Source organism: Brassica napus, chromosome A6 (assembly GCF_020379485.1).
Source record: "Brassica napus cultivar Da-Ae chromosome A6, Da-Ae, whole genome shotgun sequence".
NCBI lineage: Eukaryota > Viridiplantae > Streptophyta > Magnoliopsida > Brassicales > Brassicaceae > Brassica > Brassica napus.
In genome coordinates, this window is record NC_063439.1 from 9,108,224 (window position 1) to 9,129,654 (window position 21,431).

At 34.8% G+C, this 21,431-nt stretch overlaps 3 protein-coding genes across 3 annotated transcripts; 2 read left to right on the top strand and 1 right to left on the bottom strand.

Annotated features, from left to right (window-relative positions):
* The first annotated feature begins 167 nt into the window (after window positions 1–167).
* On the top strand, window positions 168–1,330 carry LOC106347344 (vacuolar iron transporter homolog 1-like). Its single transcript, XM_013786866.3, has one exon. The coding sequence runs from the start codon at window positions 474–476 to the stop codon at window positions 1,077–1,079; it is 606 nt and encodes a 201-aa protein (XP_013642320.2). The 5' UTR covers window positions 168–473; the 3' UTR covers window positions 1,080–1,330.
* Window positions 1,331–11,925: 10,595 nt separating this feature from the next.
* On the bottom strand, window positions 11,926–13,368 carry LOC106351611 (sm-like protein LSM3A). The gene is made up of 3 exons (XM_013791390.3): window positions 13,161–13,368; window positions 12,510–12,605; window positions 11,926–12,195 (listed from the first exon to the last, which is right to left on the bottom strand). The coding sequence occupies exons 1-3, from the start codon at window positions 13,275–13,277 to the stop codon at window positions 12,115–12,117; spliced, it is 294 nt and encodes a 97-aa protein (XP_013646844.1). The 5' UTR covers window positions 13,278–13,368; the 3' UTR covers window positions 11,926–12,114.
* Window positions 13,369–18,369: 5,001 nt separating this feature from the next.
* On the top strand, window positions 18,370–20,045 carry LOC106347343. Its single transcript, XM_048782554.1, has 2 exons — window positions 18,370–18,494; window positions 18,653–20,045. The coding sequence occupies exon 2, from the start codon at window positions 18,667–18,669 to the stop codon at window positions 19,870–19,872; it is 1,206 nt and encodes a 401-aa protein (XP_048638511.1). The 5' UTR covers window positions 18,370–18,494; window positions 18,653–18,666; the 3' UTR covers window positions 19,873–20,045.
* Window positions 20,046–21,431: the final 1,386 nt, after the last annotated feature.

Below are 21,431 nucleotides of genomic sequence, written 5' to 3' on the forward strand. Positions count from 1 at the left end.
TAGAAAATTGTTGATTAAGGAAAACAAATTCACGAGTAAAGTAAACAGGCAGGTGTTAATTAGTCACATTGTATCCAGTCGTAAATTTACTTCCTTACTGGTGATATTGCTCCTCCACATAAATGTAGTAGTCAAACTTTATGTTTTGGTAAATAAAACTCATTAAAAAAATTATTAGTAATTAATGACAGCAAATTCGTTAATAAGATGAAACAGTTGGCGTTTGATATTCAGTCCACGTTTGATCGAATCTAGTTAAATGTATTTCCATTAGTGGTGATGATGGTCCACTTAATCGTCGACTCTACTCCAGTACATAACTTCTTTAAAAAAAAAAGAATTAAAGTTTTACACAAAACCTCTCCATAAATATAACTCATCTAGGCGTGTGTCCTCCACACTTCATCAAACATTCTCTATCTTCTCATTTCAACCTACAAAAGAAAATAAAAACCAAATCAAAAGATTTAACTATGGAGTCCCATAACGTGAACAACAGCTTGAACATAGACATGGAGAAAGATCAAGAAAAGGCTTTCGATTACTCCAAACGAGCTCAATGGCTACGAGCTGCCGTGCTTGGTGCCAACGACGGTCTTGTCACGACGGCTTCGCTTATGATGGGTGTCGGTGCGATTAAGCCAGACGTCAAAACCATGGTTCTAACCGGTTTCGCGGGTTTAGTTGCCGGAGCTTGTAGCATGGCGATCGGAGAGTTTGTCTCGGTTTACTCTCAGTACGACATAGAGGTGGCTCAGATGAAGAGAGATAACGGAGGAGTGATAGACAAAGAGAAGCTTCCGAGCCCTATAAAAGCGGCTACTGCGTCTGCGTTAGCGTTTTCTATAGGAGCGATTGTGCCTTTATTGGCGGCTGCGTTTGTGAAAACGTATAATGTGAGGATTGGAGTGATTGTGTCGGCGGTGACGTTGGCTTTGGTTATGTTTGGGTGGTTAGGAGCGGTTTTGGGGAAAGCACCGGTGGTTAAGTCGTCGGCTAGGGTTCTGATTGGAGGATGGTTAGCTATGGCGGTTACGTATGGCTTGACCAAACTGGTTGGATCACATGGTATGTCATAGTTTGTGTGTATTACATACGTGACCCAACACTTCTTCGTGTTTCATGCAACACAATTTAAGCGGTTACGTTTTTTTTTTCTGCTTTGTCGTATAAGAAACTTTGGAATATATATCTCATAGAGAAGAAACTTTGGAATGTATGGATTCGTGACTTGGTTTTTAGATTTATGTAAGCAAATGTGTGATATAAACCTGTCAAATGGCGTGTGATAAATCAATACTATTAAATTAGTAACATGTCCTATTGATAATAGTTGAGTTCAACTTAAAATATAACTGCATTTAAAATCAATATTACATGTTTAAATATTAAAACTACCTTAATCTACATATTATGAAATGGTTATTAAACTAACTTCCCCTTTAATTCCTATATTCTCTTGACCATCACTCTTATCAATACTAATTAATTAAAATCCATGGTTACATTCCAGATTTTGTATATTTGATGAACATACCAAAGTATCACTCGGTTGAATCTGTAATCATTTCTAGGTTCTGTAACTAATTAAAAAAATAGTTAATTGTCTCAAAATCACTCTCCAATTAACCTATATAGAATATCCAAATTTTTAAAAGTCACGTCTACCGTATTCTAAAACAAGATTTAGAATTCACGGTTACATAATATATTTGAACGGGTGGAAGAATATGACCATAATATTGAAATATATATATATACATATATATATATTTAATATATGTGTGTGTGTTCAGAATTCAGATGCTCACTTGATTCGGTGTAATGTTGAGGCCTGAAAAACTGGACAACAAAACCATAATTGTAATATTTATAACACCTTTGAAAAATACGATATTTTTCAAATGAAATACTTCTACATAAAAAAAAAGTTTATTGCCAAAGTATACTATTTTGTACTTGATAAATTTCTCTATATATTACTATTTCAAGTGTTCAATAATATCTTACAATTATCAAAAAAATAACTTTTAAATCTAAAATAAAAAATATAATCTTATAATAGGTTATTAATATTTCATATCAAATAATTAATTTTTATATATTACCATTTTCTCTTTTTTGAATGACATCATAACAATTTCATCAAAATCTACAGAATCACAAATTTATTCAATTTTATGTAATTTACCGAAGACCATATTAACCCATATATATATATAAATATTTAACAGAATATATTAAAATTTATTTATCAAGTATTTTTCAAAAACTTGTGTTCGGTTTTCAGTGCGGGTTGGGTTTTATATTTGTTTTCTGATATAACACTTTAAGAATCACTCGAGTATATGGGTCAGACCCAGTGTTTTGAAACCCGACCCGGACCCGCGGTTAAACCGGTAAATCCGGTGACCCAGAAAAAATCCGGTTTGGGTTTTGTGAATAATCCAATATTTAGAAATCCGCAAAAATTCGCAAAAACCCGGTAAAACCCGGAACTCGGTACCGGTTGAACCACGGTCGAACCAATAAATAACTTTTTACTTTTTTTTTTTAGTTTTTAATTATATTTTTAGATTATGTTTTATATTCTAAGTTTCCAATTAAGAAGTAACGTTTTTTTTTCAGTTTTATATTTGTGTGTTTTTAGATTTTGATGAAGATTTTACTATGTCACCTAGAAAAAATAAAGTGAACGATGGTAGAGAGAGCCAAAATTAATTGATGTGATTTGGTGTTAGTTTATTTCTGTTATTGATAATTTATTACAATGATCTTTTAGTTTGGTTTATTTTGTATTTGTAATTTAATTTATTATTCACATTAGGCATCTAAATATTTAAATATTTAGAAATTTTATGTTTGGATTTATTTTAGATGTCATAACTCTTACGTTGGTAGGGAAAATTTTAAATAGTCTAAACTATTTTTTTGATATTTTGTATGTCAAATGAAAATAAAAATATAAAAACTAAAGTTAAGTATTTTCTAAATGTTTTAAACATAAAATATATACATATCCAAACTATTATTTTATGTTTTAAAAATATTTAGAAAATATTAAACTTTAGTTTCTATATTTTTATTTACATAGCTGATATATTATTATATAATAAAATTAATTCATTTATCAAGCCGCGGTTCACCCGTGGTCGAACCAATGACCCAGCAACCCGGTAAGTCGTCCGGTTCAGTGTCTGGGTCGGATTTAAAAACATTGGTCAGACCTAAAGAGTATGAGACTTTGATTTTTGGGTTGATTCCGAATCGGATTTTTTGAGTACGAATATTTTCGACGAATTATGTTAGGTAACTACTAAGAAAATATAATATGTTGCAAACTTTAAAAATAAAGTGTAAAAATAATTTCTGAAATGCAAATGGCACAAGTGTACTGTTATGCAATTATTGACATATTTAATATAATTACTAAAAATTATATTAATATGTAAAATAAAAAATATACCCGCCTTTTTAAGGGCGAGTCAGAATCTAGTTATACGTTGAGACTTAAACACTTGCAGCTCTAGTTATCAACACACGGAAAAATTTCCGTAAAACTTTCTTCCATCCCGTTTGGTTTTATTCGAAAAATTCGGTTAAGTGTAAGTTTATGGATCAAAGCAGAAATAATATTAATTTATATACACTAAGATGCAAGCGGAATCATACACGAGTAAAATTTTGAATCTATCCCTATACATTATCTAAGAAGTGATTTGGTTATGTGTCATCATGATATTTATTTTCACAAAATAAAGATAACATGATTTCGAAAAAGATGACATGACATCATATTAATTATGACATGAACAGTTTTATTTATATAAATTCATGTTTTTGGTAAGTTTTCTAAAATATGGTAATAATTTATATAGCATTATTAACATTAATAAAAGTAAACTAATATTATATTATAAATATAATAGTATCTGCACACCTAAAAATATAAAAAAAATTCATAAATATTATTTGAGAAGGAATTTTTGTTATATGTCGTCATCCCATTTATTCTCACAAAAAATGACATAACTTCTAAAAAATATGACATGGCTTAATGTGATTCACAATTTCATCGATGTAAATTTATATTTTTTATAAGTTTTCTAAAATATGATTATAATGAATATATCATTATTAGCCAAGACATAAATATTAATAATGAGATATGTTTACAATTTTAACCAACATCAATTAAATGGAGTAAAAATAATTTAATTTTCTATCAATTTATTCACGTTTAGTCGTGATAAAATATGTAAGTTGAAAGATTGACTGTTGATTTACTAGATTCATTACTAGATGATTTCTATCAGTTTAATGTATCTTAACACAAATAAAAATCATATTTACTACATTGAGATAACAAAATAAATACAGCCATTGAATTTAATATAATTGTTATTTTTTTTTAGAAAATACAAATTAAACGTTTATTGAATTCAACTAAATATAAATAAATTTATACTGAAATAGTTAAAATTACAAATAATTATTTATAGCTTTAATTTTTAAACCAGTAAAATTAAAGTCTAAAAATTAATTATATTTAATATTTATTAAACAAAATTATCATTTTGAAAATTGTTATAAATGTGCAATGCTCAGGATCCTCCTAGTTAGACTTACATATGTAGAATAATGTAAACTCAACTTTCTTGTTGACTTAGGTTAAACGTTACATCGTATATATACGCATCAACATAGGAAAACATATGGTAATTATCCTAAAGGAATAATGGAAATATGTCATTATCTTAACATGACTCCTAATACTCCCCCTCAAGTTGGAGAGTGTAAAGTTTGAACTCCCAACTTGGACAATAGGAACTCAAACTGTGGACGTCCCAAGGCTTTGGTTAAGATATCAGCTAGTTGATCCTTAGTTCGAACATGACGCATAGAGATGAGTCCAGCTTTAACTGCGTCACGTACACTGTGACAATCACGCTCTATATGTTTAGTTCTTTCATGAAAAACTGGATTGGACGCTATGTGAATCGCGGCTTGACTGTCACAGTAGAAAGGAACCGGTTGAGGTACTGTGACACCGAGGTCTGTGAGAAGTGGCACGATCCATTTGAGCTCGCGATTAGCAGATGCCATTGAACGATATTCGGCCTCTGCTGATGAGTGTGAAACTGTATCTTGCTTCTTGGTTTTCCATGAGATTGGTGATCCACCAAGCATTACCACACATGAGCTTAAAGACCGGCGAGAAGTAGGACAAGAAGACCAGTCTGCGTCACAATAAACAGATAACTCTAGGTTGGCATCGGCGCGGAGAAGAATACCCTGATCAGGTGATCCTTTAAGAAAACGAACAACTCGTAAAGCTGCGTCCCAATGTGCTTGAAGCGGTTTCTGCATAAACTGGGACAGCAAGTGAATCGAGTAACATAACTCAGGTCTAGAGATGGATAAGTAAACCAGTCTCCCAATAACCGACGATACTGACTTGGGTCAGCAAACAACGGTCCATCAGCAGCGGCGAGCTGGTGGTTTTGTTCCATAGGCGTGAGTGCAGGCTTGCAACCCAGTAGTCCTGTTTCGGCCACAATGTCAAGAATATACTTGCGCTGTGACAAAAAAATTCCATCTTCTGACCGAGCAACTTCAATTCCTAGAAAATATTTCAACTTTCCCAAATCCTTCATACGAAAGCATTGGCTTAAGTAAGCTTTGAACTTGATTAATCTTGGAAGATCATTACTTGCTATGACAAGATCGTCAACATAGACTAATACTTTGATCTCACAGTCATCTTTGGTATAGGAGAACAAAGAATAGTCGGAGTAGGATTGTGTAAAACCAAACTTGATGAGTGCCTGAGACAACTTTGCAAACCAGCAGCGAGGTGCTTGACGAAGACCATACAGTGACTTGCGTAGGCGACACACTTTGTTCGGATCAGAGTTAGTGAACCCTGGCGGAAGCTTCATATACACTTCTTCTTCAAGATCTCCATGAAGAAAAGCGTTGTGAACATCCATTTGATGAATTTCCCACTTCTTAGCTGCAACAATACGGAGAAGACTGCGAACCGTGGTCATCTTAACCACTGGTGCGAATGTTTCTTTAAAATCTTCGCCTTCGATTTGTTTGTTACCTAAAACAACAAGTCGTGCTTTGTGTCTCTCAACTGTTCCATCTGCATTATATTTGATTTTGAAAATCCATTGACATCCAATAGCAACTTTTCCTGGAGGAAGATCGGTGATATCCCATGTTTCTTGATCCTCAAGGGCGACTACTTCATTAGTGACTGCATCACGCCAAACTTTGTCTTTCATGGCAACAGCAAATCGTTTGGGTTCATCACCCGCAGTGACTGCTGCAACAAAAGCTTGATGCGACGGAGAAAAACGAACATCAGTGAGATATTCTACTAAAGGATACGGTGTTTTACCTGAGACTGTTTCCGAGGACTGCAGAGCGGTACTTTGTTGAGCGAGTGGGGTATTTCGAAGACAGACGGTAGTGTAAGCGATGTAGTCCTTTAGTTTGGCTGGAGGTGCTTTAGCTCGCTGACCACGACCAAGCTGTTCTGGAGTAGTCTGTGGCTGAGCAATGGGTTCAGACTGGTTGTCTGTAACAACTGGGTGTGTGACAACAGGAACAGGGTTAATGGTTTCAGAATGATCTTCCGAAGCCATAAGATCAGGGACTGAGACTTGAGTGTCAGCGGAAGACAAGACTGGAGTAGGCACTGTAGTAGAAGTCTCATTATTGTCAGCTACTGGTGATTCAACTGCAGGAGCGGCAACATCAGAACTCCCCCTGTCGTTGGAACCGATAATTGGTTCTAGCTCCCAATCATCATCTGGTGATTCAACTGTAGGACTTATAGGTGATTTGTGTTCCATAGAGTTCTTCGAGACAGTGATGAAAGGGAACTCATCTTCATGAAACACGACATCACGGCTGATCAAGAACTCTTCTTTGTCAAGATCGAAGACTTTCCAGCCTTTTTGTGCGAATGGATACCCGACAAAAATGCAACGCCGACTGCGAGGTCCAAATTTATCTTTATCTCTAGAGCGAAGGTGTGTGTAGCATAGGCTACCGAAGACTCGCAGCTTGTCGTATAGAGGTTTGTTCCCGTGTAACAACTCGTATGGAGACCGGTTTTGAAGAACTTTCGTCGGAGTTCGGTTGATAACATGTGCTGCAGTCATGACCGCTTCACCCCAAAACTTAACTGGTAATCCAGCTTGAAATAGCAAGGATCGCGATACATTCAGAATATGTCTGTGCTTCCTTTCGACACGTCCATTTTGCTGAGGTGTTCCAACACACGAGGTCTGATGTATGACACCATTCTCTCTGAAATATCGTGCTAGACAAGTAAACTCTGTTCCATTGTCGGACCTGACAATTTTGACAGAATTTCCAAACTGTTTTTCGGCCATCTTCAAGAAATTCTGAAGTACTGTTTTGACTTCTGATTTTTCGAGCAGAAGATACGTCCAGACGGCTCGTGAGTAATCATCTACTATGGTGAGAAAATAAGCAGCTCCAGTAGAGGACTTAATTCTATAAGGTCCCCAAACATCGCAATGAATCATAGCAAAACTCTCAGTTGTTTTATTGAAACTATCAGGAAAAATTTCTCTTGTTTGCTTCGCCCTAAAACAAGTGTCGCAGGGACTAGGAGAAGCTTGTTTATTCGAAAAATCAAAAGGTAAAGAAGATAAAGCTGAAAACGATGGATGTCCTAGCCTCTGGTGCCAACGTAACTGATCTACCAATCGAACAGCTTGATTAGTTATGCATTGAACTCTTGCAGCCATGACGTCCTGAAAGTAATATACCCCATCTCGCTCTTTACCAGCTCCAATCAGAGTCCTCGTAAAACGGTCCTGTAATACACACAACGTATCAGTTAGTAACGCAAAGCAGTTTGTTTGCTTCAACAGTTTTGAGACTGAGATCAGTGAGCAATTGAGATTGGGCACAAATAAAACATTCTCAAGAGTAATGCGATCCGTTAATGTTAACATGCCAACGTGTGTCGCATAGGTTTTGTTTCCATCTGCGAAGCCAACAGGACACGGTGATATACTAGAAATGTTCTCAAGCCACGAGCGATCTCCTGTCATGTGATGAGACGCGCCCGTGTCTAGGATTAAGTCACCGTGTCTGATCTTACCATTGAGCTTGTCGGATGGTGTACGAGTCCTTTCATTGATCATCTGAGACAATGCTTTCCACTGTTCTTCTGAAAATTCTGGGAATGAGGACGAGTTTGATGTTGTTGCGTGCGCAGCGTTTGCTCGAGGACCCGAGTTCCTTGGCCGATCAGCACTGGATGAGCCGCGGCCTCTGTTATTGCGAGATCCTCCTCTGTTTCCTCCTTCACTTCCTCTGTTCGGTGGACGTTCTTCCCACCAATCAGGGAATCCAATTAGTTGCCAGCAACCTGATTTCTCATGACCTCTACGGCCGCAGTGTGTGCACTGAGGAACTTTTCTCCCGTTAACTGGTCGCAAGCTTGTTTGATCAGTCTCTGTTTTAGCCACAAAGCCCACAGCAGTTTGTTGTGTCTCACGATCTTTAGCTGAGTTCAAGCGCTGCTCTTCTCGAACTACTTTCGCATAGATTTCTCCTATATCCATGTCGAGATCAGACGAGATGATTGTTTGACAGATAGCTCCAAACCTGCTTTCATCTAGTCCCATTACAAACTGATGCATCTTCTCTGCTTCTCTGGTCTTCTCGATGTCTGTAGCTGCGGAACAAGTACAGTTGGGAAGTGGTTGGTACATGTCGAGCTCTTCCCACAATTTGGACAACCGGCCAAAAAAATCTATCACAGACTTTCCTTCTTGACGACATGAAGCAAGCTGTTCCTTCAGATGGTGCACACGAACTTTGTTACCAACCGAGAACCGCTTGCGTAAACTCTCCCAAAGTTTGTGCGAGTCCTGCACAAACGTTACCGTGGACCTCACACGAGGTTCTATAGACGTTCTGATCCAACCCACGATCATGGAGTTGACAGAGAGCCAAAGCTCTAGCTTGGAATCGTTTGGTGACGGCTTGAGAATAGAACCATCGATGAAACCTATCTTGCGCTTTGCTCGCAAAGCATTGGTCATCTCACTAGACCATTCACTGTAATTTTCTCCAGTTAACGTCACTGACGTTATCATCGCTCCCGGATTGTCCGAGGCGTACAAAGAGTAAGGTGTTGCGGCCTCAACACCTTTGACCTCGGAGATCTCTCCTCTTTCAGAGTCATCTCCTTCTACCATAACTGCTGGTTCTCACACAAGGACCAACACACAAACAAGGGCTCCGGTCTTGAAACCCGACACTTTCTTCACAAAACTCAACTTAGGGCTCAGAAAATTTTCTGCTCTGATACCATGTAGAATAATGTAAACTCAACTTTCTTGTTGACTTAGGTTAAACGTTACATCGTATATATACGCATCAACATAGGAAAACATATGGTAATTATCCTAAAGGAATAATGGAAATATGTCATTATCTTAACATGACTCCTAATAACATATAAAAATGTGTAACGAAGTTTATCAAAACTACCTAACTAATCCTCCAAATAACCGTTAAATGGTTGTTAAAACTCGTTAGGAATTAATCATTTATAATATCAACTTGAGTCTAATGAAATGTATCCATATTACGTTCTTGCTTAAGAAAATAAGTGGTTTGTGTATTTATTTTTTCAATTTCAAACTCTTAATCAATACTAGAAACACAAATGAATTCCGTTACAAGGAGCAACACCACATGTTCGTAACGTAAGAGTTTGACGTCTTCGACCACAAAAAAAGCTTGCATGACAAATCAATGATCTCCGACACTTTTCCTAAAAGAGAACACTACTTTTTGGAATTGCTGTCGTGTTTTGTATTATTCCAATTTGTAAAGCTAATTTTCATGCTCTGTTTTGGCACGAGATTGCGTGTAAACCCACACATCCTCGTTAAAAAGAACATGTGGCATTATTTTCTGAAAAGTAATGGATACATAGAGAACATAATAGGTAAGCAAATCTTTTAAATTTTATATGTTCATAGAGAACATAAGTTATGTTATGTTCTCACTGTCTTATATGATGTTCAAAATAATAGGTAAGCAAATCTTTTAAAGTTTACGTTTCATTGTGCACATTAAATGTCACAACATTAATCAAACCATGACAAGAAACCATTCAGCAACAAGTACACAACCAATATCAGTTATTAAGTTATGTTTCGTTCTCACTTCTCCAATCAAACAAACTCGCAAGGTCATTTTGATTCAACGATTCCTTGTTAGGTTGTGTACAAGTTCCGGCATCTACTTCTGATGCTTCACCACAAACTTATCCATGAACTCGGAGCTTTTTATCTTCAGCATAGTGAAATAGTTCACATCTTCTTTCTCCACAAGTCCTTCAGATGCAAATAAAGAAATCACCTGGCTCCTCGGTTTGATTCTCTTCTCCATACTCAGACCCAACAACACCGGTCTCGTAACAATGTCTTTAGCCTTCAAACCAATGATGTTCACAAGATAATCCATCGTGTACAATAATCTTCTCATCAGAAACCGTCGTGCAGTTTGGAAATTCTATAACTGCTGCAACAAAATCTTCTTTAGACCAACCAAACAGGGCCGGCTCATGGTTTTTAAAAGCCCTTGGGCAAAAAAAATATTTTTGACCCTTTAATAATTATATAAAAAACATTTAATCATATCTAAAAAATATATATTGTATAAAATATTATTAACTTTAGATGTAAACGCATATAAGATAAAACTTATTCAAGAAATATTTTTATTTATTTCTTCTTTAAAAAAAATTTCCAAAACAAAAAAAAACAAAAATTTTGAACAAATCGGACCTTATTTCATGGTCCCGGGGCGGTCACACTGCTCGTCCGATAGTTAAGCCAGCCCTGCAACCAAAACGTTGGAACAGATTCAACTACCGTTCCCTGGTTGACTCACTCGTCCAATAAAAAACCACCATAGCATGAACAAAACCAGCATTCTTCAGGTCAAAACCGGAGCTACAGTGTACAGACCCAGTTCAAGACCTCATTGATTTTTTTTTATATCGGGAGAGGAGAAAGTGTGGGGAAAAGATTGAACCAGCCACTTGATGCTCTTGTCTGGAACTCCAAAGTCCCTACAAACATATAGTTTGTGAGATAATGTCCGCGCAATCTCCAAAGAGAAACATCTGCATCCGTGTTAAGTAATTTATGATGCTTATCTGTTTTCACCAGTTGATAACGCAGCTCGAGTATTTCGAGACTATACTAAGACCATATTTGACGGTCGATGCCACTGAGTCTCTCAAGTCTGTAAAAGGAGCTGTGTTGGAGAAAGTTTTAGAGAGCATTATAGAGACAGTCAAGAACAACCCGGGAGGGCATCAATGGAAACCAACACGTGGGAGCGAAGATGCAATTTTAAATGACAAACAATCATATGTATCTCCTGATGATCTCCTCGTAAGCCAATCTTGATATTTTACAATCTTCAAAGCTACCAATTCAGCTAAAGTGGTTCTCTTATTTATTATTTTACTGGTGCTTTAGGCTCTTACGCACCAATATTCAAATGAAATGCTTCAATTTGAGTTAGAGAAGACCCGTTTGAATAGTGCGTGTTTCGTTGAGACCAGCCCGTTAGATTCAATATCCCCAGTAGCCAAATTTGCCTACTCGTCTTCCAGAGCATCTATGGATTCTCCGATTAGAACTAGACCCAGGCGAAAATAAGACTATCTACATCCTCTCTGCATTGCTACACTGTTATTATGATACCAATAATCCTCTTAGTTCCAACATTTGCAAATTACATGATCTTTCTTCTTGACATCAATCTTGTTTGCGTCGTGAACCGTGAATCAGTTCAGTGGTTCTGGTTAATGAAAATGTCTGCTGGAGTACATAATCAAAATAGGCAACACCACTTCTATTATGATGAGGCAAGTTAACAAGGGTTTTAAATAAAATATCTCAGCTACATTCAGTTAAAATGTTTGAAAAAACAAAACACACAAATACAAATCAGAAGCTAAGGAATCATTAAAAGAGGCAGCTCCATATTTGTGATCTCAGCCAATACACAAGAACACTGTATCTGAAGTCAAGTAGTCCTCAAAGGCGGCGACACCAAGATCACTCCATCTCCTCTCACAAATAGAAACGGAACCTTCCTTTTCGATGTCTGACAACAACAACAAAAAACAAAGCAGGTGCCATCAACAGGAAGGCTAACAAATCTAGTCTTATTAGAAGCTAACACATCAAATTTTAAATTTCACAGTATATATCACTGCCTAGCTAATCAAACACACTATGTAACCAGCACTATGACTTGTGATGAATCTCAGCTTAAACTTATAACTAAGACTAAGGCAATGCATACTGTGAAAAGATTTAATCTTATGAACCAAAACATATTACTAACAGCTACACTAAGATTATCAAATCCAAAAGCATAATAACAGATTGATAATAACTCTTTGGGAAATGACATACACGAACAATCTCTTCGTATGTCTCGTCGTCGATTTCTACAGTCGTGATAACCTCTTCAACATCACCCAGAATCATATTCAAATGCTGATCAAAAGCCTGCCGAAATAAATAACTTTTAGTGGTCTATTTTTCGTTTCCGGTCTTGGTCAGTGGGCTTCACGGTTTCCTGGTCTTTGAGCGGTTTCCGACGGTATAGGAGTTTGTATAGGCGGTTCTGGTGCATTTTATGGTTCGTGCTCCTTAATCCGTCTTCTATATCGTTTTAGTACTTATTGACGGTGACGATTACAAGTCTCGAAGAGATCATTGGAAGCTAGCTACCGCCAGAGACTTCATGGAGATTCCCGGCATCCGAGGAAACGAGGAGAACCTCACGTCTTCATGGTCATCGTCAACGGTAGAGAACGGCATCTGAATCCTAAGATTATAGAAAGTGGATTAGCGGAATGTGCCGGGTTTAGTGGGCGGGCGAAGCTAGTTTTAGCAATTTGTAAACTTGGGAAATTTTGTTCGAATCGAATTTGTAATCCGATCTTGTATCCCGGTTCTCCGGTTGGTTATTGTTATAATATAATTTCAATTAAAAAAAAAAAAAAGCTTTGGAATCTTGAAAATTTTAACAAGATTCGCTAAAGTCAACAAAAAACGAACGTGTAGCTTGCCGCGGAGTTCACGGTCGGATCGGAGCTTGACGTAGATTCTCTCTTCGATACTCAGTCGAATCAGATCCAGTGGCTCCCTAACGGTGGCGTCTTCCTCGACGGACATCCTGATCTCAAACGTTCTCGGAGGGTTTTGAAATTGCCAAGAAGAGAAGAATAGTCACTCCCGATGTCTCTGTGAGCTCACACAATCACCACCGTTGATTCTTAATTACTTAAAGACTAGGTGAAGATCCGCGCCTTGCGCGGAATAAACATTATATATATAAATTATTTTATATATTATATGTTTATAACATATTATGAAATAATAAATATATATTGAATAATTAAGAAGTCATTATCTACTACTTATATAATTAAATTGGTACGAACATATAAATAAATTTTATAAATCAAAAAAATATTTTTTCTATTTGAAATGATATATAATTAAATTTAAATGATAGTAACATATATGGGGTTTATTTTAATATTAATATTTATTAGATGATGCTTTTTGCTCATATTTTTTTATCATTTGTATATGTTATAGCAAAAATTCTAAATTAGTGATAACAAAATTTTCACTGTGGAATTAATGGTGTAAGTAATTTATAGTATTTTAAAAAATTAAGTTGTCAATATTTTTAATTTTTTTATCAAAAAAAGTTCAAAGTAAATTTCAAAATTAAGATATTTATGTATTTTTATATGGCATATAGTTTAATTTATATATTTATATATCTTTTATTTTTGATACTTATTAAATGAGACTTATAACTTATATTATTTTTTAATTATTTGTATCATGTCATAATAAAAGTTTTAAATCATAGATCACAAAATTTGAATGTGAAACTTTTAACAGTTTTAGTAATTTATACTCGTTTTTAAAAATTAAAAATATAATATATAAATAAGTTTTTTTAATTTTTATTATGTGGTTACTATGATTGTTTAATTTATTTTAATAGCTTAAAATTAAACAAATATAATTATAATACACACTTATGTTATCAAATCTTTATTATTCAAAATCATTAATTGTCATATATACTTTAGCAACATTAGGCAATTCCGTTATTTTATTTAAGGAAATAATGAAGCACATTAATAATGTATTTATTGTGGTTTAATAAAAAGTTTATTATATATTTAGATGGACCAACATATTTCTCTAAGGATTCTAAGAATCATTCTAGTGATGACACGTGGCTACAAAAAAATGTTGCAATGCTTCTCAAATAATATATAGGGGATGTTTCGGGCTCGCGTAAGAAATTTTATTTTGGGCTTTCTACTATTAAGCCTGGCCCAATATGTTTTTTTCTTTTTCAAGAGTATCTTTAACCCTAAACCTCACATTAGGGTTTTTTTTAAATTTATTTATTTATTTTTTTCTGATTAAAAAAAAAAACTAATCGTGGACCACCACGTATCAATAGGACCCGTAAATAGTAAAAGAAACGAAAAAAGAGGATGCCTTATTTTGCATACAGGAAAGACGGTGGTTTATATTTTGGTGAGGCTCATGCACTACTTTTTAGGTAGAAACCCCCATTGCATACGGTGATAAAAATGCTCTAACCATCCAAAGATTTAGAGGATTGAACACTGCGAGTAGGGGTGTTCAATCCGGATATCGGTTCGGCTTCGGTTCGGTTTTTTTCGGTTTTCGGTATTTCAGTTAGTAAAATATGACTACCATTCTAAATCCATATTTACTTCGGTTCGGTTCGGTTTATATACCGTCGGTTTTCAGTTTATTCGGTTTTATACCAAAAAATATAATTATTTTGTTTGAGATCATATTATATGAATTTTAGAGTCATATTCTTAACACAATCCTTTATTAAAAATATATTACATGTTCAAATAAATGAACAAAAAAGTAAAAATGCTTCTACCATCAAATAAAATAATAAAATCTATAACTAAAATCAAAATTTGAAATTTTGAAAATAAAAATATGAAACAAAATAGAAACATGAAAGAAAAGTTTTTTCACTCTTCTATATTTAGTGTTCATTAAAGTCATGCTTTTTCAATTGAAAATTTTCCATTAATTATTGTCCCTCAAATTTATAATCTTCATATTAATTTAGTAAAGACTAAAATAAAGCAAAAATATCAAGAAAAACTTAGAAAATAAGATGTCTGAATTGCGATGTATGGTTATTTAGTTATATTTCAAGTGTTTTACAAATTAAGGTTTTTTATTACTATAAAATTATGGTAATAGTTATTAACACAAATTTAACTTATGTAACAAATAGATTTTCATGTATTGTTATAAAATAGATACATATTTACATGTTTCTACTTTTAATCGGTTTTATTCGGTTTATTCGGTTTAATCGGTTATATACCAAACCATATCCAAATCCTACGGTTTTTATAAAATTATATCCATTCGGTTTATATGGTATATACCAAAACCAAACCATATTGTCTATTTTGGTTCGGTTCGGTTCGGTACGGTTCGGTTTTACCATATTGAACAGCCCTAACTGCGAGTCTGTTTTATGTTTGAAGATTAAATAATACTCCCTCCGTTTTTTTATATAAGTCGTTTTATAGTTATGCACGTAGATTAAGAAAACTATTAATTTCTTATATTTTCTAAACAAAAACATCATTAATTATTTACCTAACCACAATTCAACCAATAGAAAAATAAAAGATATATTACCATTGGTCATACAACATTAATTACTAATAAATTTTACATAGAAAACCGAAAACGACATATAATTTGGAACAAAAAAATTTCTCTACAATAAAAACGGAGGGAGTATATTTTATACAAAAATATTTGAGATTACAGTTAACCTAACATTTATATACATGAGTATCATTAATGTTCAAAACGACTTTTCGTGATGCGAAATCATGTACCTAGTGAAATAAGAGTACACAAAATTTATATACAAAAATTATACAAAATTTCCAAGTTGTTTCATTTATATATATGAGAAGAGTAAATAATTATGGTTTACTCTGTTCTTTATGCAACATTTGAATTGTTTTATTAAAAATATGCTCTCACTTTTAAAATCCTCGTATCACACTTGAGAACTTCTGGCAGCGTCAGAAATATCACACGCTTCGTCCGGTCCACGTCAGATTCCTAAAAATATGAGAAAACCATTGGTCTTTTTCTTATTCAAAAGGTTATTAATCTTTTGCTATTATTATTTCTTTGTCACGAGAATGGTTCACTTCATAGTTCAGGGTAGACCTCGAACGGATCGGATATTCGGGCAATTTTAAGTATCCGAATCCGGATCATTATCCAGTAGATTTATAATTTTACTATTTTATTTTTATCCGGATCCGGGGTTCGCGGATATTCGGGTGTCGGATATCCTTCTAAAAATAATAATATCCGGCGGATATCCGGATCCAGATTTAGATCCTTAAAATAAATAAAAATAATATTAATATATATAAAATATTAACAATAATTTAAAAATAAAATATACATAATTTTTTAATTATTTCTATGTATAGTATTACAAAATTTACATAAAATTTATATATACTATTATAAAAATAAAAATATATTAAATAAAATTAGTTTTTGTATATAGATATTACTATTTTTGAAATAGTTATTAATAAAATTTACGGATCCAGATATCCGGACTAAAAAATCAAGATATCTGGATCCAGATTTGGTTTTGACGTATCCAACATTTTACTGTTCGGATCCGGATTCGGCCTCTCCGGATATCCGGATTTTCGGATCGGATCCAGATCGGATCTCAGATCGAATCCAGACCTCGGATAAAAGTCTCAGCCTATTTCAAGGTTGAGACATCCTTTTTCTGGTTCACTTCTCACAATGATCTTCGATTTTTAATACTCGGTAAAAGAATCTAACCAATGAGATAATAAACGAACAATATTGTTCATTTTAGTATCTATACTATTAAAGCAGGATCCTATTAAACTTTTTACCTTAACTTGCCATTTTTTTTACTAACATTGCATATTTCATTAAGGGCAATCAAGTAATATTAATAACACATCTATATTGGGTCATTTTTTTCGGATCCAGCTCACATCAGATTTCTCTTGGCCCATTTGGACCGATTAAGAAATGAGATCCATTTTTTTTTTTCCTTTGGGCCATTGAGTCCAAGTTCAAATAATTTTTTTTCCAACTATTCTTAATTATTATTTTTTTTCTTTTCTTAATATAATTTAAGCATTCATGAAAAAAATTGATTTTTTTCATTGAAAAGTATAAATCTTTATTAAAAGTATATAATTTTTTTCTATTAAAATATTAACCACCTAATAAAATTAATTTATCAGAGTTATACCAACTTAAATCATTAAAGAAATAAAGTTTAATTTTTTTAACATAAATAGCCTTTAAAATGAAATACGATAAAGAAAAATAAAAAAATTATTTTTTTTATAAATAAAACACAAATATATAAAAATATGATATTTGTTAAATATTTATGAATTAAAAAAATGAAATAATAAATCCGCGCTTTGAAAGCGCGGATCAAAATCTAATTAGATATTGAAAACAACAGCATACACCAAATACATCAAAGATTTGCCGAAGAGCACTAACTACTATTCATAAAAGTGTCATTTTAATATAGATTTTCTCAAATTAAAATTTATTTATAATCTTAATAATTATATTTGTATGATTAATAATTTTTGAGATAAATAAATTATTTGCAAGATTAAAAGATGTTATAATTAATATAAATCAAAATAAATATAAATTTTATTAGATTTCTAAACTAACATTTTTGTATAACATGAAAAGGTTAAAATCTCACTATTTGTAAAACATAAAAAAGTATATTATAATTTTGTAAATTCTCCAAAACGGTTTTCCATTAGTATATTTGCAATTTGATCGATTTACTTGATTAGTGTATTCATTGATTAGCTTAAAAAGGAATTGTGAATGTCCAACTGATATCATAGAATAATATTTCTGTCCAACAATCGATTATGATCAGTTGTATCAAAGACAATTTGTGTGTGTTTAAACTTTTTATATCGAAATAGAATTCACTCAATCAAATAATTGAGAAGCTGATGAGCTGATAGTGGAATTCGACTATACATCAAATACCAAGTCCAATCACAAGGCATCATCACTTTGTCATTTCAATAAAAGTATAGTTATAATAATAATAATAATAATAATAAAGGAGCTAAAATAATAATTTTTCTAGAAGTTTGGACTTGAAAAGAAAAGTTATACGCAAAAGAAGAGCTTTCTGGCATCCACAGAGAGAGAGAAGAAGCTGACCGGAGAAGAAGAAGAAGACGAAGACGAAGCAAGTTCCAACTTTTGTTCGTAAGTTAAACTTCCTTTCTCTTTACTCATCTCTCATCCTGATTCGCCGCTCTCTGCTTGATTCCTCCCCCAAAGTCTCGACCTTTAGTCTCCAACTAGATCCACTCCTTGACAAAGGTCTAACCTTTTTGCGTGATCTGTTTCATCTCTTCGATTTAGGGGAAACCAGAGAATGGATGGGAGCTTTCCTCAAGGAGGCGTGGTTCGTGGCGGACCTTCTTCCTACGGAGGATTCGATCTGCAAACCTCCATGAACCAGCATCGTCACAGTCTTCACGAAGGTCTTCCCTTTACTATGGCCACAGCTCAAACCTGCGATCATCACCACAACGTGCCCATGACTGAGCAACATAAAGGGGATAGCGATGATGATGAGCCGAGCTTCAATGAGGAAGGCGGTGAAAAGTCAACTAAAGGGTCTCCATGGCAGAGAGTGAAGTGGACTGATAAGATGGTGAAGCTGTTGATAACCGCTGTGTCTTATATAGGCGATGATTCGAGTATGGACGGTGGGAGCAGGAGAAAGTTTGCAGCTTTGCAGAAAAAGGGAAAGTGGAAGTCTGTTTCCAAGGTAATGTCCGAGAGAGGGTACCATGTTTCGCCTCAGCAGTGTGAGGATAAGTTTAATGATTTGAATAAACGGTATAAGAAGCTTAACGATATGCTTGGGAGGGGGACTTCTTGTCAGGTAGTTGAGAATCCTGCGCTTTTGGATTCGATTGGGTACTTGAATGATAAAGAGAAGGATGATGTTAGAAAGATCATGAGTTCTAAGCATTTGTTCTATGAGGAGATGTGTTCTTACCACAATGGGAATAGGTTGCATTTGCCTCATGACTTGGCTTTGCAGCGTTCGCTTAAGCTGGCGCTTAGGAACAGAGATGATCATGAGAGTCATCATCAGGTTGAGGATGTTGAGGATGATGATGGGGAAGGTGAGGAGCATGATGAGTATGATGATTTTACACATGGGGGTTGTAGGGGTGTTCACCTTGGAGGTGGTGGTGCTTTGAAGAAGGCTAGACAGAGTCATAGTCATGAAGATGTTGACCATCCGGGTCAGCAAGTGAGTTCTCTGGAGTGTAATAAGCTCTCTTTGGCTCAAATGCCGTTTCCTCAAGGTGGGGAAGAGAGTGAGAGATCAGCTTTGATGCAGAAGCAGTGGATTGAGTCTAGGACTCTTCAGTTGGAAGAGCAGAAGCTTCAGATCCAAGTTGAATTGCTGGAATTGGAGAAACAGAGATTCAGGTGGGAGAGGTTTAGTAAGAAAAGAGATCAGGAACTGGAGAGAATGAGGATGGAGAATGAGAGGATGAAGCTTGAGAATGATAGGATGGGACTGGAGTTGAAACAAAGGGAACTGGGTGTTGAGTTGTAGCAGGATTGTCTTCACTTCCCTTGATTGGTATATAAATGAAGAGTCATTTATGAATTATGATGTTGTAAGCTTTGATTTGAAATGATCTCGAGACTTTGATGTGAGAGATCATTGTGGTTGTTTCTGTGTTGAAGGTTTGAGGGAATGAGTGGTCAATACTAGTAGTTCTCCAAGGTTTTGCCTTAACCTCTCAACCTGTTTTTTCATCATTCTGCTGTATTATTTTTGATATCTTAGTCCAAAATTCCGAATGTAACAAATGTCTGTCTCATTTTAATTTTGAAACAAACTCAAAACTTTTGTTCTGCAACTTCGGTATAAAACGTCTTTGGCTCGCTGCTTCATACAACTGCAAAATAAGAACCTTGAAATGTAAATTTGTAGGAGAGTTTGTGATGCAAGAATAGTTGTGGAAATTGCTGGAACTCTTGCCTACCTTCACTCCAATAACCCACCGTGATGTCAAGACTGCTAATATTCTCCTGGATGAACACTTAACTCCAAAAGTAGCAGACTTTGGTGCTTCAAAGCTGATACCAATGGATAAAGAGCAGCTCACGCAGTGGAGCTGATACTATATGCGTGTTATGTAAGGCTGCTGCAGAAACCCGTAATCACTTGTTCTTTGAGTGCGCGTTTTCATCGCAGTTATGGAGTCATCTCAGCAGTGGAATTCTAATGAATTCTTACTCCAATGTCTGGTCTTCTCTTGTGCCGATGATTTCAAGTAGTAGGGGTGATAAGAAGACGTTATTTTGTATTAGATATGCATTTCAAGCTGCAGTCTATGCAATTTGGAGAGAAAGAAATAGGATCAGACATGGGGAAAAACCAATGCCGCTTTCTATTATCAAGAAGCTCACGGATAAGGGTGTTAGAAACAGGCTCAGCCTGATGAGAAGGAATGGAGGAAGGGGTATGGTGGGAGCTCTTCAATTTTGGTTCCAAACAAGAGTATAGGGATTATATGAGTAGTTAAGGTTGCTGGAAGTCTTTATTATTCTGGTCCACACTTAGTTGTAACAAGGCTTTTTGATTGAATAAAAATTTAACATTCTTTCAAAAAAAAAAAAAAAAGAGCAGCTCACAACAATACTCGAAACATCTGGTGAGTTACTTTTCTTGTGCCACCAAAGAGAATAGGTTGCACGAGGTTATTGATGGGAAAATGATGAATGAGAATTATTATAGAGAGATCCAGGAAGCGGCAAGAGTTACTGTTAAGTGTACAAGAGCGACAAGAGAGGAAAGGCCAAAGATGAAGGAAGTAGATGCACAGCTTGAGGGTTTAAGAGTCACAAAAACCAAACATCAGCGGTCGGATCTAGCACTGGCTATGACAGCATCAATAATATAACAAGAATACACGTTTAATCTTGCCGCTGATTAGACTTGTAGGCACATTCTACTGGATATTTTCTCTTCCTTGATTGGTATTGTACACTTCTCTATCAGATTTAGTAATCGAAAAGTTTAGTGTTGGTGTTCAAATTTCCAAACTCATGAATCCTGTATCTATAAATAGACCAAGAGCAAGGGCATAGCTAAGGTTAAGATCG

What these genes read in the sequence shown, in the direction of transcription:
- LOC106347344 (XM_013786866.3), top strand. Translation starts at nt 474, where the DNA reads ATGGAGTCCCATAACGTGAACAACAGCTTGAACATAGACATGGAGAAA.
- LOC106347343 (XM_048782554.1), top strand. Translation starts at nt 18,667, where the DNA reads ATGGATGGGAGCTTTCCTCAAGGAGGCGTGGTTCGTGGCGGACCTTCT.
- LOC106351611 (XM_013791390.3), bottom strand. Translation starts at nt 13,277, where the DNA reads ATGTCCGTCGAGGAAGACGCCACCGTTAGGGAGCCACTGGATCTGATT. An exon ending in AACTCCGCGGCAAGCTACAC is followed by an intron (nt 12,606 to 13,160) that starts GTTCGTTTTTTG and finishes TTATTTCGGCAG; the next exon opens with GCTTTTGATCAGCATTTGAA. An exon ending in CATACGAAGAGATTGTTCGT is followed by an intron (nt 12,196 to 12,509) that starts GTATGTCATTTC and finishes TGTTGTTGTCAG; the next exon opens with ACATCGAAAAGGAAGGTTCC.